At 38.6% G+C, this 17,496-nt stretch overlaps 1 protein-coding gene across 1 annotated transcript in view; it reads right to left on the bottom strand.

Moving 5' to 3' along the window:
- The window catches only part of LOC131397312 (zinc finger protein 208-like), a 649,542-nt gene that overhangs the window by 440,106 nt on the left and 191,940 nt on the right, over positions 1 to 17,496 (bottom strand). The window contains 2 exon segments of the mRNA XM_058530105.1: positions 13,416 to 14,148; positions 14,971 to 14,976. Of these exon segments, the coding sequence (XP_058386088.1) occupies positions 13,416 to 14,148; positions 14,971 to 14,976 (739 nt within the window).

Genomic DNA, 17,496 nt, shown 5'->3' with positions numbered 1-17,496 from the left:
ATGCAACACTTTAGGGAAGATAAAATATATAATTAAGGCATCAACAGAGGGATACATGTATTTGTGAATGCTATACATCATATGTTATATATATGTGTATCAGATGACAACCTCATGGTGAGTTTGAATTATATTTCTCAAATTTTAATGTGCACAATAAACTGGAGTTCTTTTTGAACTGCAGTTCTGATTGAGGAGTTCTGGGATTGGGCCTGAGCTTCTGTATTTCTACCAAGCTCAATCCTGATGTGAATGCCTCAGGCGAAAGGCCACATTTTTTATAGCAAAGAGGTATAACCTGATGGGAAAAATTCATGGATGATTTTGACTCAGAGAGTCTCATGGCATAGTAGCACATTCTTACATAATAGCAAAGATGGCAGAACAATCCTTTCTGAACATTTACTATACACTAGACTTTATTCTGTCAGAATTAATAAATGCATAAAACCACAAATAATCTACAAGAGCAATAATAATATTCTTTTGTAAAAATATTTGTCCAATATCCAGTTAATGGTAGAATCTGGAATTTAACCTAGTTTCTCTGACCTAGAATTTATCTGAAAGGAAGATACATACAAGGCCAATTTACAGAGTCAATCCTAAAAGTAAAATCACAGGAAACTCTCTAACTGAGAAGAGTAATGGACACAAGTTAAGAGGGTAGCAACACAGATTTGAACTAATAACTCTTACACTTTATGCACACATCCATATATTTAAGAAGTAACCATATACATGTTAAAAATGATATGTAGAAAAGTTTTAATATCGTGGAAATTAACAAATATTTTCAATTCAATTAACTTATAAGTTTGTGCATGAAACATTTTCTGTCTTTTAAAATTACTATGGAGACAAACACACAAAATAACAAACTAATAGAAGAGCTGTTATTTGTGAGTGTGTACTTCATTGACAATTTTTATTTTATCTACAATTTGTACTGAGTTATATTTCAGAAGTTTTCTTTTCTTTTCTTTTTTTTTTTTTGGTGAGGAAGATTGGCCCTGAGCTAATATCAGTACCCATCTTCCTCTGTTTTGTATATGTGATGCTGCCTCAGCATGGCTTGATGAGTGGTGCTTACGTCCGCACCCAGGATCCAAATTGCCAACCTCAGGCTCGGAGCTCATGAACTTAACCACTATGCCACTGGGCTGGCCCCAATATTTTAGAATTTAAGGCTTTGGAGTATATATTAATTATAGGAGTCTTATTTTCCTTTTCTAAAAATACAACAAAGCCATAGGAAGGGTATGTCTGACACGAGTCTGGAACATAATGGAAACTTATGGGACTTAAGCTTGACTGATGAAGAACATCCACTTGCAAAAGCCAATATCTCTAATAAACACAGGTGAGAGCCTTCATTTTACAAAGCAAACTTCAAGCAAAGACAAACTTAAAACAAAGAGAGGTTCCCAATTAAATGTCATGGTTATGCACATCACTCACTGAATCTCCCAAAATCCTTATTAATAATTGGAAAAAAAATATTAATGTTATAGAGGAGAATCTGGCAGAGAGCACCTGAACTGAGTGAATGAAGTTAATATCAGCTGTGATGGGACAAATGGCTATCAGGAGCCTGAAGCACCAAAGGACACGTCATCACTCCTGTGCTATTCTTGGCAAACAAAAAGAAAGTAAATTATAAATTGAATCTAATCATGAGAAAATGGCAGTTTATGCAAATGTTAAGCCACATTTGGCTCCAGTTTCCTGTAAGCTGCAGTACATTTTAAATAGTAAGTCTTTTTTTAGAATTCTAGAGAGCAAGGCTCTCTTCCATTTTCAGAAATTTCTCAGTAATTCTGGGCCACATATTCTTGTTTATTTGTGCATTTGCTTACTCCCAGTCTACAACAGAGTTAATGGACCATCCACATGGGACCTTGACATAAAATGTTTCTCCTTCACTGATATCCGAGGACCCAACCCCAACCCCAATGGGAACCTTGGAGAAAATGACTCTCCCTTTTCATCTGTCAAATGGGAACCTTCTCAATAGATGCAGGGCATTAAGTCATGGTGATAAATTTTCACGTCATATAGGAAGCCAGGATGGCAGAATGGAGAGAAGGATCTGGGATTTAGGAAAGAAGTATTCTAAGAAGCTAACCTTGACTGTCATAAGAAGAAAATGGGGGGGAAAGTAGTTGAAAACTTTGTTAGGCAAGATCATCAGAAGGAAGTCCCTCTATTTCCCTTCCCACATTTCAAAAACTTCTCCACATTTGCTTTCAATAGGTCTTGTCTTCCTCTTTAATGAGGATACCACCATCATCTTTTATCTGCTTTCACATCTCCCTCAGGGCTAACTGCTTGTGTTAATTCTCTGGTGCATTGACAGTGTTTCTCTCCTATCTCAATAAAGGGATCAGAAAGTTGCATTTGGATCCTATAAATGGCCTCATATGATTCAGATAAAATTTATTTCTCAATGCATTAGAAAATTTCAAACTAGTCATCAAATCTACAAAGTCCTGTATGGATAACATGTGATTGGTAGAATAATGAACACACTGCAGCCATAACAAAGGCAATGAAGGGCAATGGCTGTGAGGCGTATGTAGCTGGAATGACAATGAGGAGAAACAGAAAAACTGGAGAGACTTAGGAATGAAACAAGTGGATGTTTCTCCTAAATTCAGAATGTGAGTTGTGCAGCCAGGGAACAAGTGTCCTCTCCCCACATGCAGAATTCATGCCAATTTTTCATCCTATACATTTTCTGCCTCTTACCTGGGGCTACAACATCACTCCTGTTGGAATATTTTTCTCCTAAGTACAGAGTGTCTATTACACAACCATCACTGTTCTTCATATAAATGTCAAAATAACTCCATAATTTATAAAGTCTCCAAGTTTTTACCTGATCAAACTGTCAGTAAAGTGAATAAATTTGATGATGTCACTCTAAGTGAAAGAAAAGATAACTAAAGAAAAGTTGACTTAAACAGTGATCTTTTCTAATCAAGAAGAAATAAAATGTATTAGTTAAATAAAATAATATGCTCACTGTGAAACTCTTCTCAACTTCCAATCAATTTCTGAACAAATTTCATGAAAACCATTCTTAAAATCCCAAAGCAGGTCATATAAGCAATGTTCAATGAGCTTTGAAACAAATAAAACATACAGTAATTTTACATGATTAACAGACAAGTAAAAAAGACAGGTGTATATGGGTAGAGTCTCAAGCAAAGAGTCACAAGATTTGGGAGAAATGAATTAAATATAGACAAAACAAATTTACGTTATGAATTTATAAGTTATATACTTTGTTAGTAAATCAAGAATTTTGAAATTACCTGTTTTGACCCAATATTTCCCTTTCTTTCTGAAGATATGTGTACACACAAGCATACACTTCTTCCTCCTTAGTTATCGTACTCCTAGAGTATATTTTCACCTTAATATATTTATATATTGCTTTCAATGTCTATCAAAACCATACAAATCTGTTTAGTTCCTCAGGCTGAGGCAAAGACACATGCAAAGAAAAATTTATGGTCAAATTTTACAATGACTCATAATTCTAAAAGCTTGGCTTCTAATTATACTTGCTATGACTTTGTTAAATTAACATTTGTTAAGTAGAGTCCCCCGGAAATGGATGGTGAGTCATGATTCAACAAAAGACTACAAAGAAATTGAAGTAGACAAGTGTATTACTCACAGGTCCTGGAAGAAATACATGGCATGTATTGAGGGCCCACATGTGGTGGCCAAGGCAGGATGTAGACACGCAGAGTGACAGCACCTGGGGACCCTGCTTTTATTAGGGACTGTGGGTGGAGTGCTTTGAGGTTCTTGGGTTAAATCTTAATTGGCCAATTCAAACCAAAATGATGGGGTTCTGGTGAGCTCTGTTGGGGTCTAATCTAAGTGGTGCACAAGGAGAAGACCTTGGTAAGCAGTGAGAGTGTTAAACACAGAGCTGCTGGGGAAGTCATGGCAGGAACTTACATTTGCTTGTGACGTTGAAGGCTGTTTTATAGAGCATGTGCTCATGGGAGGGGCTAGTGTCAGTTCAAGGCCACTGCAGGCTTCTTGGCTACAAGAAATCAATGCCAAGGCAGCCATATCACTCAGTGTTTTAGCTAAATTATCAACAATACTTCTATATAATCTTTATTATAACCATTCTAATGTCCCAAGTTACAAAAAGAAGAAAAAGATACAATACGTACATTATGAGAAATATAATCTCAAATTATTTAAGGTTTAAGGCCACTAGGACAAGAAATTACTGGTGATGTCATTGCACTGTGTTAGCAAAGCATTTATTGTGGAGAGAGGAAGTCAAGATGGCGGCGTAGGCAGACTCTGAACTCACCTCCTCCCTGGGACACAGCCAATTTACCACTACTCGTGGAAAAATTACCCATGAGACAGAACTGAAAACTGGATAAGAGGAACTCCTGCAACAAAGGACAATCCTAATTGAGGTGGAAGAGGCAGAAACTCCCTTCTGGAGAGGAAAAACGCCGCCTTCACAAGCCGCAGCACCTCACGGCCACCCGGGAGCAGCCCACAGGTATGCAGCCCTCCCAGGAGGCGCGGGGCCCTGAGCTGGGAGCGCCCCCGCTGTGGGCATTTTGTGGACCCAGCACAATCAAGACCAGTGGCATAATATCTGACTTTGCCTGCTTCTAAAACATTGGGGAGCACCCCCAGAAAACCCGGTTCACAAAGAAATTAAAACTGGTTCTTAAAGGGCCCATGCACAAACTCACCCATTTCAGAAAGCATCCTAAAATCACCAGAAAGAAAGGTGCACAGTGCTTTGGTGAAAAGAGACTCACCTAATAGGCCCTGTGTGCATCTCGGTAAGAGGTGAGACCTCTCCAGGGACTGGGACATTGGCAGCGGCCATTGTTGTGGTCTGGTGTGGGCGTGCTGACACAGACGCCATTGGAGTTCTCCCTGGGGCCTGCTAGCCCAGGGTCTGCCCCACCCACTAGAGCACCGATTTAATCCAGCACAGCCAGGGCAGGCAGCCCACCCTGGAGACTGGCCCCACCCAACAACAAGCCCTCAGGCAACTTGTGGGCCTGCATAGATTGGTGACTGGATTCTCTGCAGCCTGGTAACTGAGCGGACTTCAGTGGGGCAGGGCGTACACAAGGAGCAGATGGAGAGTGTGGGGCAGTGGTGGAGTGTGTGGGGTTCCTGCTGTGGAGAGACTGGATCTGCTTCGGGAGGTAGGGGCGTGCACACGGGGCAGGACTGTGTTGACTGTGTGTGTGGACCTTTGGGCGGCAGGGCTTGTCAGCTGCAGAAGACGTGTGCTTCTCAAAGACCCACATAGGGGGTTTGCCCCACCTTCCAAAGCCTGAAACAATTGGGTGCTCCCGTGCCTGAGGCCAGCCCCACCCAGCTGCAATCCTCAGAGAGCTGACAAGAGACCTAAAGGCTGGAGGCTTATAGCAATTGTAAGGCCCTGAGCCTAACAAGCTGCCACGCTGGGGGCCTACTCACTTACAAGAAAGACTACAACACAAATGTGGTATTAGAACTTGCAGCCAACTGTGCTGGGGCTCCCCACACCTGATAAAGAGACTGAAGGGCCGACAACTACAAGCAGCTGAGCATTACAACAGCTGGCCAGGAGCATAACTCGGCCAACCTGTGCACCTACAAGGAGAGCAAACACACCACAACAGAAGGACACACGTAGTCCACATAAGGGTCACCCCTGGAACATTGACAACTGAGGGAAGCACACGGCAGGCCTCCTAAGGTATCACTTACATAAGGTCACCTATCCAAGAGCAGGAGACGTAGCTGACCTACCTAATACGTAGTCACAAGCACAGGGAAAGAGGCAAAATGAGGAGGCAAAGGAATACATTCCAAGTAAGGGAACAGGACAAAACCCCAGAAAAGGAACTAAGGGAAACAGAAATGAGCAACCTACCCGACAGAGAGTTCAAACTAAGAGTGTTAAGGATGCTCACTGATCTGGGGAGAAGAATAGATGAACTCAGTGAGAATGTCAACAAAGAAATGCTTCCATCTATAAAAAAGAACCAATCAGAAATGAAGAATACAATACTGGAAATGAAAAATTCACTAGAGGGACTCAAAAGCAGAGTAGAGGATACAGAAGAACGGATCTGCGAGTTGGACGAAAGACTAGAAGAAATTACCCAAGCTGAACAGGAAAAGAGAAAAGAATTAAAAAGAGTGAGGACAGTCTAAGGGACCTCTGGGACAACATCAAGCGTACTAACATCCATGTTATAGGTGTCCTGGAAGGAGAAGAGCAAGACAAAGGGGCAGAGAATCTATTTCAAGAAATAATAGATGAAAACTTCCCTAACCTAAGGAAGGAAACAGACATCCAGGTACAGGCAGCACAGAGAGCCCCAAACAAGATAAACCCAAAGAGGCCCACACCAAGACACATCATAATCAAAATGTCCAGAATTAAAGATAAAGAGAGAATCCTAAAAGCTGCAAGAGAATGTCAAGTTACATACAAAGAAAACCCCATAAGGCTATCAGCTCACTTCTCAGCAGAAACCTTACAGGCTAGAAGAGAATGGCATGATATATTTAAAATGCTAAAAGGAAAAAACTTACAGCCAAGAATACTTTACCCAGCAAGGTTATCACTCAAAATGGAAGGAGAGATCAAAAATTTCCCAGACAAGCAAAAATTAAAGGAGTTTGTCACCAAGAAAGCAGTGCTACAAGAAATGTTAAAGGGACTGATTTAAGGGGAAAAGAGAAGACCACAAATAGGAAAAATTATCTATTTCCCTGATAAGAGGTTAATGGACACAAATGCACAAAAAAGAGGTTGGATATGATATCAAAACCATAAAAGGAGGGAGGAGGGGAGTTAAAGAGTAGAGCTTTCAGACAGAGGTCAAACTAAAGAGACCATCATTTCTGTATAGAAGAAGAAAGGAACAGAGAAGGACTGCTAAAACACTGAGAAAAACAAAAGTTAAAAAATGGCAGTAAGTACATACTTATCAATAGCTACTTTAAACGTCAGTGGACTAAATGCTCCAATTAAAAGGCATAGGGTGGCTCATTGGATAAAAAAACAAGACCCATATATAGGCTGCATACAAGAGACACACTTCAGACCTAAAGACACTCACAAACTGAAAGTGATGGGATGGAAAAAGATACTCCATGCAAATGGCAATGAAAAGAAAGCTGGGCTAGAAGTACTCATATCAGACAAAATAGACTTTAAAACAAAAACTGTAAAAAGAGACAAAGAAGGGAATTGCATAATGATCAAGGGAACAATCCAACAAGAGGATATAACACTTGTAAATATCTACGCACCGAATGTAGTTGCACCTAAATATAGGGGTGCACCTAAATAAATATATAAAGCAATTATTAACAGACATAAAAAGAGAAATAGACAGTAACACAATAATAGTAGGGGACTTGAACACTCCACTTACACCAACGGATAGATCATCCAAACAGAAGATTAATAAGGAAACTTTGGCTTTAATGATACACTAGAACAGATGGATCTAGTAGATATATACAGAGCATTCCATCCAAAAACTGAAGAATACACGTTCTTTTCAAAGGCACATAGAACATTCCACAGGATTGATCATATATTAGGCCACAAAACAAGTCTCCATAAATTTAAGAAGATTGAAATAATACCAAGCATCTTTTCTTACCACAATGGTATGAAACTAGAAATCAACTATAGGAAGAACATCAGAAGCCACAAATACTTGGAGACTAAACAAAATGCTACTGAACAACGACTGGGTCAACGAAGAAATCAAAGAAGAAATCAAAAAATACCTGGAGACAAATGAAAATGAAAATACGACATGCCAGAATGTATGGGATACAGCAAAAGCTGTTCTAAGAGGGAAGTTTATAGCAATACAGGCCTATCTCAACAAACAAGAAAAATCTCAAAGAATCTAACAATACACCTAAAGGAACTGGAAACAGAAGAACAAACCAAACCCAAAATCAGTAGAAGAAGGGAAATACTAAAAATCAGAACAGAAATAAATGAAACAGAGACCAAAAAAACAATAGAAAAAATTAATAAAACCAAGAGCTTGTTCTTGGAAAAGATAAACAAAATTGACAAACTTTTAGCTAGACTCGCCAAGAAAAAAAGAGAGAAGGCACAAATAAGTAAAATCAGAAATGAAAGAGGAGAAATTACAACAGACACCTCATAAATACCAAAGATTATAAGAGAATACTATGAAAAGCTATATGCCAACCAATTCGACAATCTGGAAGAAATGGATAAATTCTTGGAATCATACAACCTTCCAAAACTGGATCAAGAAGAAGTAGAGAATTTGAATAGACCAATCACCAGTAAGGAGATCGAAACAGTAATCAACACCCCCACCCAAAAAAATAAAAGTCCAGGACCAGTCGGCATCCCTGGTGAATTCTACCAAAGATTCAAAGAAGACTTAATACCTATCCTTCTCAAACTCTTCCAAAAAATTGAGAAGGAGGGGAAGCTCCCTAACTCATTCTATGAAGGCGACATTACCCTGATACCAAGACCAGACAAGGACAGCACAAAAAAAAGAAAATTATGGGCCAATATCACTGATGAACATCAATGCAAAAATCCTCAACAAAATACTAGCAAATCGCCTACAACAATACGTTAAAAAGATTATACAACATGATCAAGCGGGATTTATTCCACGGATGCAGGGATGGTTTAACATTAGCAAATCAATCAACGTGATACACTACATTAAAAAAATGTAGAATAAAAATCACATGGTCATCTCAATAGATGCAGAGAAAGCATTTGACAAGATACAGCATCCATTTATGATAAAAACTCTGAATAAAATGGGTATAGAAGGAAAGTACCTCAACATAATAAAAACCACATATGACAAACCCACAGCTAATATCATCCTCAATGGTGAAAAACTGAAAGCTATCCCTCTAAGAACAGGAACCAGACAAGGATGCCCACTGTCACCACTCCTATTTAACATAGTACTGGAAGTCCTAGCCAGAGCAATCAGGCAAGAGAAAGAAATAAAAGGGATCCAAATTGGAAAGGAGGAAGTGAAACTGTCACTATTTGCATCTGACAGGATTTTCTATATGGAAAACCCTAAAGAATCTATCAGAAAACTTTTAGAAGTAATAAACGAATATGGTAAAGTTGCAGGATACAAAATCAACATACAAAAATCAGTTGCATTTCTATACACTAACAACGAAGTAGCAGAAAGAGAAATTAAGAATACCATCCCATTTACAATTGCAACAAAAAGAATAAAATACATAGGAATAAACTTAACCAAAGAGGTGAAAGAGCTGTACAAGGAAAACTATAAAACATTGCTGAAAAAAATTGAAGACGACACACAGAAATGGAAAGATATTCCGTGCTCTTGGAATGGAAGAATTAACATAGTTAAGATGTCCACACTTCCTAAAGCCATCTATAGATTCAATGCAATCCCTATCAAAGTTCCAAGAACAATTTTCACAGAAATAGAACAAAGAATCCTAAAATTTATTTGGAACAACAAAAGACCCCGAATAGCTAAAGGAATCCTGAGAAAAAAGAACAAAGCTGGAGGTATCACACTCCCTGATTTCAAAATATACTACAAAGATATAGTAACCAAAACAGCATGGTACTGGCACAAAAACAGACACACAGATCAATGGAATAGAATCGAAAGCCCAGAAATAAACCCACACATCTATGGACAGCTAATCTTTCACAAAGGAGCCAAGAACATACAATGGGGAAAAGAAAGTCTCTTCAATAAATGGTGTTAGGAAAACTGGACAGCCACATGCAAAAAAATGAAAGTAGACCCTTACCTTACACCATACACAAAAATTAACTTCAAATGGATTAAAGACTTGAATGTAAGACCTGAAACTATGAAACTTCTAGAAGAAAACATAGGCAGTACCCTCTTGGACATCGCTCTTAGCAACATATTTTCAAGCACCATGTTTGACCGGGCAAGAGAAACAATAGAAAAAATAAACAAATGGGACTACATCAAACTAAAAAGCTTCTGCACAGCAAAGGAAACCATCAACAAAATGAAAAGTCAACCTAACAATTGGGAGAAGATATTTGCAAACCATACATCTGATAAGGGCTTAATCTTCAAAATATACAAAGAACTCATGCATCTCAACAGCAAAAAATCTAACAACCCAATCAAAAAATGGGCAAAAGACCTGAACAGACATTTCTCTAAAGAAGATATACAGATGGCCAACAGACACATGAAAAGATGTTCAAAATCATTAACTATCAGGGAAATGCAAATCAAAACTACAATGAGATATCACCTCACGCCCATCAGAATGGCTATAATTAACCAGACAGGAAACAACATGTGTTGGAGAGGATGTGGAGAGAAGGGAACTCTCATACACTGCTGGTGGGAGTGCAAACTGGTGCAGCCACTATGGAAAACAGTATGGAGATTCCTCAAAAAATCAAGGATAAAACTACCATATGATCCAGCTATTCCACTGCTGGGTGTTTATCCAAAGAACTTGAAAACATCAATGCATAAAGATACATGCACCCCTGTGTTCATTGCAACATTATTCACAATAGCCAAGACTTGGAAGCAACCTAAGTGCCCTCAAGGGACAAATGGATAAAGAAGATGTAGTATATATACACAATGGAATACGACTCAGCCATAAGAAACGATGAAATCCAGCCATTTGTGACAACATGGATGGACATTAAGGATATTATGCAAAGTGAAATAAGTCAGAGGGAGAAGGTCAAATACCGTATGATTTCCTTCATTAAGTAGTAGATAATAACAACAATAAACAAACACATAGAGACAGAGATTGGATTGGTGGTTACCAGAGGGGAAGAGGAGAGGGAGGAGGGTGAAAGGGATAATTCGGCACATGTGTGTGGTGATGGGTTGTAATTACTATTTGGGTGGTGAACATGATGTAATCTATTCAGAAATAGAAGTATAATGATGTACACCTGAAATTTATAAAATGTTATAAACCAATGTTACTGCAATAAATAAAAAATTTAAAAAAAAATCGCATTGTTACCTTGTGCCTCTCTACCAGCAAAGGGTCCTCATCGCTAGCCGGCAGTCGGTGGGCCAACTCTAGAAAGCATCCTCTTTCGGAGCCACGCTCCTGGTCCCAGCAGTCACAGCTGAAGCTCCCCAGGGAGCAGACTCTGAGATGACGATTAGCATGCAGGACGTGTATCAGGGGTGTTCCCGGGATCGACAGCTGGGAAGGGAAGTGAAGGAATGGAGGCACGGGCGAGCAGAGGGAGAAACTGGACTTCCACACTGTCCCAAGTTTGGGTGAAGAGACTGGGCCTTTAAAGACCCCACTGATCAGCCACGGTTGTGGGCCACCCAGAAAGGAGACATGACTGTGGTCAAGATGATTCTCTTCAGCTGAGGAAATTCCCAGAGAGGACTGACAGCTGAGGGCTGTCTGCTGGCAACAGTCCCAGGACCTGGGGTGTAAGTCATTCCTGGGACTCATCGCAGCATCCACTGGACTGTGCGTACGGGAGCTGGCTGATCAGTGACCAGGGAATGAAGAACATTCTCTTTAGACCCAATTCAGATGTTTCAGTTAAGTAGGAAGCAAGTTCATCTACAGACAGAGAGAAGGTGGGGAGCATGCGCTGTGTCAAACATGGTCTAACTGGGAACCAGAACACGAGGAAGCCTCAGCAGGGCCTGGTAAGCAGACCCTGCCCTAGGGAGGGTCTGTTTGCAAACTGGAACAGACTCCCAATTAATCGTGGAACTTTGTACTTAACTATACTTTTCAGTATAACACCTAGTTGGAAAAAGTATATTAGGAACTACTTGGGTATGTAAATCTTTTTCAACTGTAATTTTTATGAAATTTAAATACAGATCAAGTATTCCTGATGATAATGTAGCATCTTGATTGATATGTGCTGTAAGTGCAAATTACACACTGAATTTCAACGACTTAGTATGAGACAAAGAATGTAAAATATACCACGCACAAAGAATTTTAAAACGTCGATTACATGTTGAAATGATAGTATTTGGATATGTTGAGTTAAAAAAATATATTAAAATTAATTCACCTAAAAAAAAAAAAGGCTTTATTGTTAGCATCTCTTCTCTACAACCTTAAATAAGGTGGGAGAGGTTAATGGTGGTGGTGGGATAACACTTCATTCATTACACATCAGTTTTAATATTTTAAAAACAATTCAGTTTTATTAGTTAAAATATATTGTGTTCACACATAGTGTAAATGAAGCATTTTTAAAATCCACTGTATGATTCTTAGTCAAAATAGAGGTTACAAGCATTCAAGAAACACATTTGTTCATCTCATAGAATTATCTGAGAGTTGTGCTTTCTTTGATTCAAAAATGGAGGCTAATTACTTAGTAAACATTGATGTAGATTAATTTTATGCCTTTTTAGGGAAAGGTCAGCTATATTTTTCTCATATACCTGTGAATATTTCTTTCAACCATGTCAATATTCATGACTACTATACATTGCTGTTATGAAGACACACCAGAATTTTAATGATCTGCCATTTTTTTATCCTCAAAGTGCAATTGGTGAAAATATTTAAAGTTCATAATGTTTTTCTGTCTTACTTTAATACAAAGAATGATGCCCTGAACATGTACCTAATGGAGACTTATATCAATGAGATAAGTCAACCACAAACAGTGTCTCCATTTAGATTTGCTGCATACATTGTCCTTCATCTTCCATGGAAAAGTAGACATGATTAATCCCAGCTAACACAGGAGGGTCTTTTATATCATTGAAGGAGCAAAAATCAACCACATGATTTCAAATACAAACTAGGAATAAAGAAATAGCATGAAATAAGTTGAGAGTTGAATTGCTTTAATATCTGCTTTTCAAAAAACTCCAATACTGTCAATATAAAAAGATACACTAAAAATGACTATACCTGTCCAAACATCCATCTCCTTGACTCTGAAAAATACTAACAAATAAATTACCTAAGTTTTTAAAATTTGGATTATTCTCTAGAATAAATATTCTGATTTGGAGTAATATCTGAAAAGTGTTATTGACTGATTGCTTTTAACTATGAATTCTGATATTTATTTAGATGTGATTGTTGGAAAATACTTTCTCACATTTTCTTACACCTTAAAAGTATTCTTTTCAAATATGAACATTCTGTTGTTTTCTAAAATGTATAATTTGGACAAAGGTATTTCCACATTTGTTACATTATAGGGTTTCTCTGCAGTATGCACTCCCTTATGTTTAGTAAGGCCATAGTTCCTGTGAGAGGCTTTTACACATTATTTACATTTATATGGTTTCTCTCCAATATGAAATCTCTGATGTCGAGTAAGGCTTGAGTAGTTGTTAAAGGCATTGCCACATTCTTTACATTTGTAAGGTTTCTCTCCAGTATGAATTCTCTGATGTTGAGTAAGTGTTGAGCCCTGGCTAAAGGCTTTGCCACATTCTTCACATTTGTATGGTTTCTCTCCAGTATGAGTTCTCTTATGTTGAGTAAGGCTGTAACTCCATTTAAATTCTTTGTTACATTCTTTACATTTGTAAGGCTTCTCTCCATTATGAATTCTTTGATGATTAGTAAGGTTTGAGCACTGGTTAAAGGCTTTGCCACATTCTATGCATTTGTAAGGTTTCTCTCCTGTATGAATTCTCTGATGTTTAACAAGATTTGAGCAGTTGTTCAAGGCTTTGCCACATTCTTTACATTTGTAAGGTTTCTCTCCAGTATAAATTCTCCTATGTTTAATAAGATTTGAGCAGTGACTAAAGGCTTTGCCACATTCTTGACATTTGTATGGTTTCTCTCCAGTATGAAATCTCTTATGTTGAGTAAGTTTTGAGCACTGGTTAAAGGCTTTGCCACATTCGTGACATTTGTAAGTTTTCTCTCCAGTATGGATTTTCTTATGTCTATTTAGAGTTGATGATTGACTAAAGACTTTCCCACAATTATTACATTTGTAAGTTTCTTCCCCAGTATGAATACTCTGATGTTTAGTAAGATTTTCAAACTGATTAAAAGCCTTGCCACATTCACCACATTTGAAAGTCTTCTCTCCAATATGGATCCTCTCGTGTGCAATAAGATCTGACCACAAACCATGGGTGTCATGAGAAGACAAAGCTGAAAGATATCAAAAAAAAATTATGCCACTTAGTACATTCAGTGAGTACACTTTACAGTTTTATACAAAATTTACAAAACTTTAGCTGTATTAAAACAAAAGAGGGCAGACTGAACTAAAATCAGTGGTGAAAGCAGACCTTATAAATGATATCATAGAAATAAACGTAATTATAAGAGGCTGTAATGAACAAGTATACACCAACAAATTGGACACCTGGAAAAATGTATAAATATCTATAAAGGTACATCCTATTTAGACTTTAGTATAAATAATTTTAAAATATAACAACAAGCTTATAAGCAGTAACTAGACAAAAACAGTAATTTAAAAAATAAAACTCCCAACAAAGAAAAGACCTGGACCAAATGAATTCACTGGTTAATTCTAGCAACATATATGTGGAAAATAACACCACAAACAATGGAGAGTGCTGACTGAAGTGGAAGAGGCAGCAATACCTTTCTGGAGAGAAAAAGACCACTTTCGAGCTGCAGCACTTCATGGCCGGCTAGGCACATTCGTAAGGTACAAAGCCTTCCCTGAAGGAGAAGGCATCTACGTGGGGAGCATTGGCACAATAAGCAGCTTTTGGACTCAGTACAACAGAGACAAGTGTCATAATATCCATCTTTGCTGGCTACTAACTACAACGGGGAATACCCCCTGAAAAGCTATCAGACGTGAGGAAAAAAAAGGCCCATGTGCAAATTCACCCATTTCAGAAAGGAACCTAAAATCACCAGGAAGAAAGGTGCACACCCCTTTGGTGAAAAGAGACTCACTTGACAGTCTCTGGGTGCATGTCAGTGAGAGGTGAGCCCTCTGCAGGGTCTGAGAGGTTGGTGGCAGCCATTATAGTGATCTAGTCCAGGAGTTCTGATGCTGATTTAAACCAGCTCAGCCAAGGCACCCTAGGTACTGGCCCCACAATACAGCAACTTGTGGGCCCACATAGGTGGTGTGCCTGGAAGCTCAGCAGCCTGGTGAGTGGGCCTACCTCTGCAGGAGATGGCATGTGTGAGGAGTGGTCCTGCATAGGTGGAATGTGTGGGGCCTCTGCTGTGGGGCAACTGGGTCAAGGCATGCACACAGAGTAGGACTGTGATGATGGGGTGTGTGGCCTTGTGGGTGGGGCTTGTCAGCTGCAGAAGATGTCTGCTTCTCAAACAGCCACATAGGGGATCTGTCCCACCTTCCAAAGCCTAAAGCAATTGGGCGCTGCAATCCTAAGAGAGCTGACAACAGACTTGCAGGCCAGAGGCCTACAGCAGTTGTAATCCTGTGAGCCTATCAACCAGCCATGCTGAGACCCTAGTCACTTAGAAAAACTGCAACAGGATTGCCCTATCAGACCTTGCAGCCAATTGTGCTGGGGCTCCCCACGTCCAAAAAAATTGACTGAAGGGTCCATAGCAGCTACACCCAGCTGATCATTAGAACCAGCCAAGGGCATGGCCTAGCCTCCTCAGGCACCTGCAACAAGAGCAAACCTGCTCTAACAGAAGGACACATGTATCCCACACAGGGGACTTCCTTGGAATATTTGGAACTGGTGAGGAGAGGGAAGCACACTCCTGGGTCTCATAAGGAATCCCTTACATAAGGCCACCTCTCCAAGATTGGGAGATATAGCTGAAATATCTAATACATAGATATAAGGACACAGAAAGAGGCAAAATGAGGAGAAAAAGGAATATGCTCCAAGTAAAGGAAAAGGACAAAACTCCAGAAAAATAATTAAATTAAATAGAGATAATCTACCTGACAAAGAGTACAAACTAAAAGTCATAAGGATGCTCACTGATTTTGGGAGAAGAATGGATAAACTCAGTGATAACTTAAACAAAAATTTGGAGGACATAAAAAAGATCAAATCAGAAATGCAGAATACAATACTGGAAATGAAAAATTGACTAGAGGGACTCAATAGCAGAGTAGATGACACAGAAGAATGGATCAGCAAACTGGATGATAAAATAGAGGAAATCACTCAAGCTGAACCAATCAAAGAAAAAAGAATTAAAAAGAACTTGGACAGTCTAAGTGACCTCTGAAACAACACCAAGTGCACTAACATCCATGTCATAGGTGTCGCAAAAGGTGAAGAGAGAGACAAAGGGGCAGAGAATGTATTTAAAGAAATAATAGCTGAAAAATTTCCTAACCAAAGGAAGGAAACTGACATCCAGGCACAGGAAGCACAGAGAGAACCAAACAAAAGAAAACCAAAGAGGCCCACACCAAGACACATGATAATTAAAATGTCCAGAATTAAATATAAAGAGAGAATCCTAAAAGATGCAAGAGACATGTAACAAGTTACATATAAAGAACCCCCATAAGGCTATCAGCTGACTTCTCAGCAGAAACCTTAGAGGCTAGAAGGGAGTGGAAAAATATATTTAAAGTGCTTAAAGGAAAAACTTACAGCAAAGAATACTCTACCAGCAAGGCTATCTTTCAGAATGGAAGGAGAGATAGAGCTTGCCAGACAAGCATAAACTAAAGTAGTTTATCACCAAGAAACTAGTCTTAAAAGAAATGCTAAAGGGATGTATTTAAGTGGAAAAGAGAAGACCACAAATAGGAATAAGAAAATTATTTAAAAAAAAACAATAATAATAAAATCACTTGTAAAGGCAAATATACAGTAAAGGTAGCAGATCAACCACCTATGGTGCTAATGTGAAGGTCAAAAGAAAAAAGTACTAAAATTATCTATTTCAATGATAAGAGGGTAATGAATACACATGAACAAAAAACGAGGTTGGATATCATACCAAAAACAAAATGTGGGAGGGGAGGAGTGAAAGAGTAGAGCTTTTAGTAATACGTCAGCCTAAAGAGACCATAAAAGTAATATAGATTGCTATACACATAGGTTATTATATAAGAACCACACGGTGATCACGAACCAGAAATCTATAATGAATACAAAAAAGAGAAAGGAACTCAAACATAATACTAAAAAAAGCCATAAAACCACAAGCGAAGAGAGCAAGAGAAGAAGAAAGGAACAGAGAAGACCTACGAAAACATCCAGAAAAAAGTACCAAAATGGCATTAAGCATATTCTTAACAAAATGTTTACTTTAAATGTCAATGGACTAAATGCTCAAATCAAAAGGCATAGCGTTGCTGATTGGATAAAAAAACAAGACCCATTTATATGATGCATAAAAGAGGAACACTTCAGACCTAAAGACACTCACAAACTGAAAGTGAAGGGATAGAAAAAGACACTCCATGCAAATGTCAATGAAAAGAAAGCTGGGTAGCAATAATTTATAACAGACAAAATAGAATTT

Source organism: Diceros bicornis, chromosome 34 (genome assembly GCF_020826845.1).
Source record: "Diceros bicornis minor isolate mBicDic1 chromosome 34, mDicBic1.mat.cur, whole genome shotgun sequence".
NCBI classification, from domain to species: Eukaryota; Metazoa; Chordata; class Mammalia; order Perissodactyla; family Rhinocerotidae; genus Diceros; species Diceros bicornis.
The sequence above is the reverse complement of the archived record's forward strand: the minus strand, read 5'-3'. Positions and strand labels throughout refer to the sequence as shown.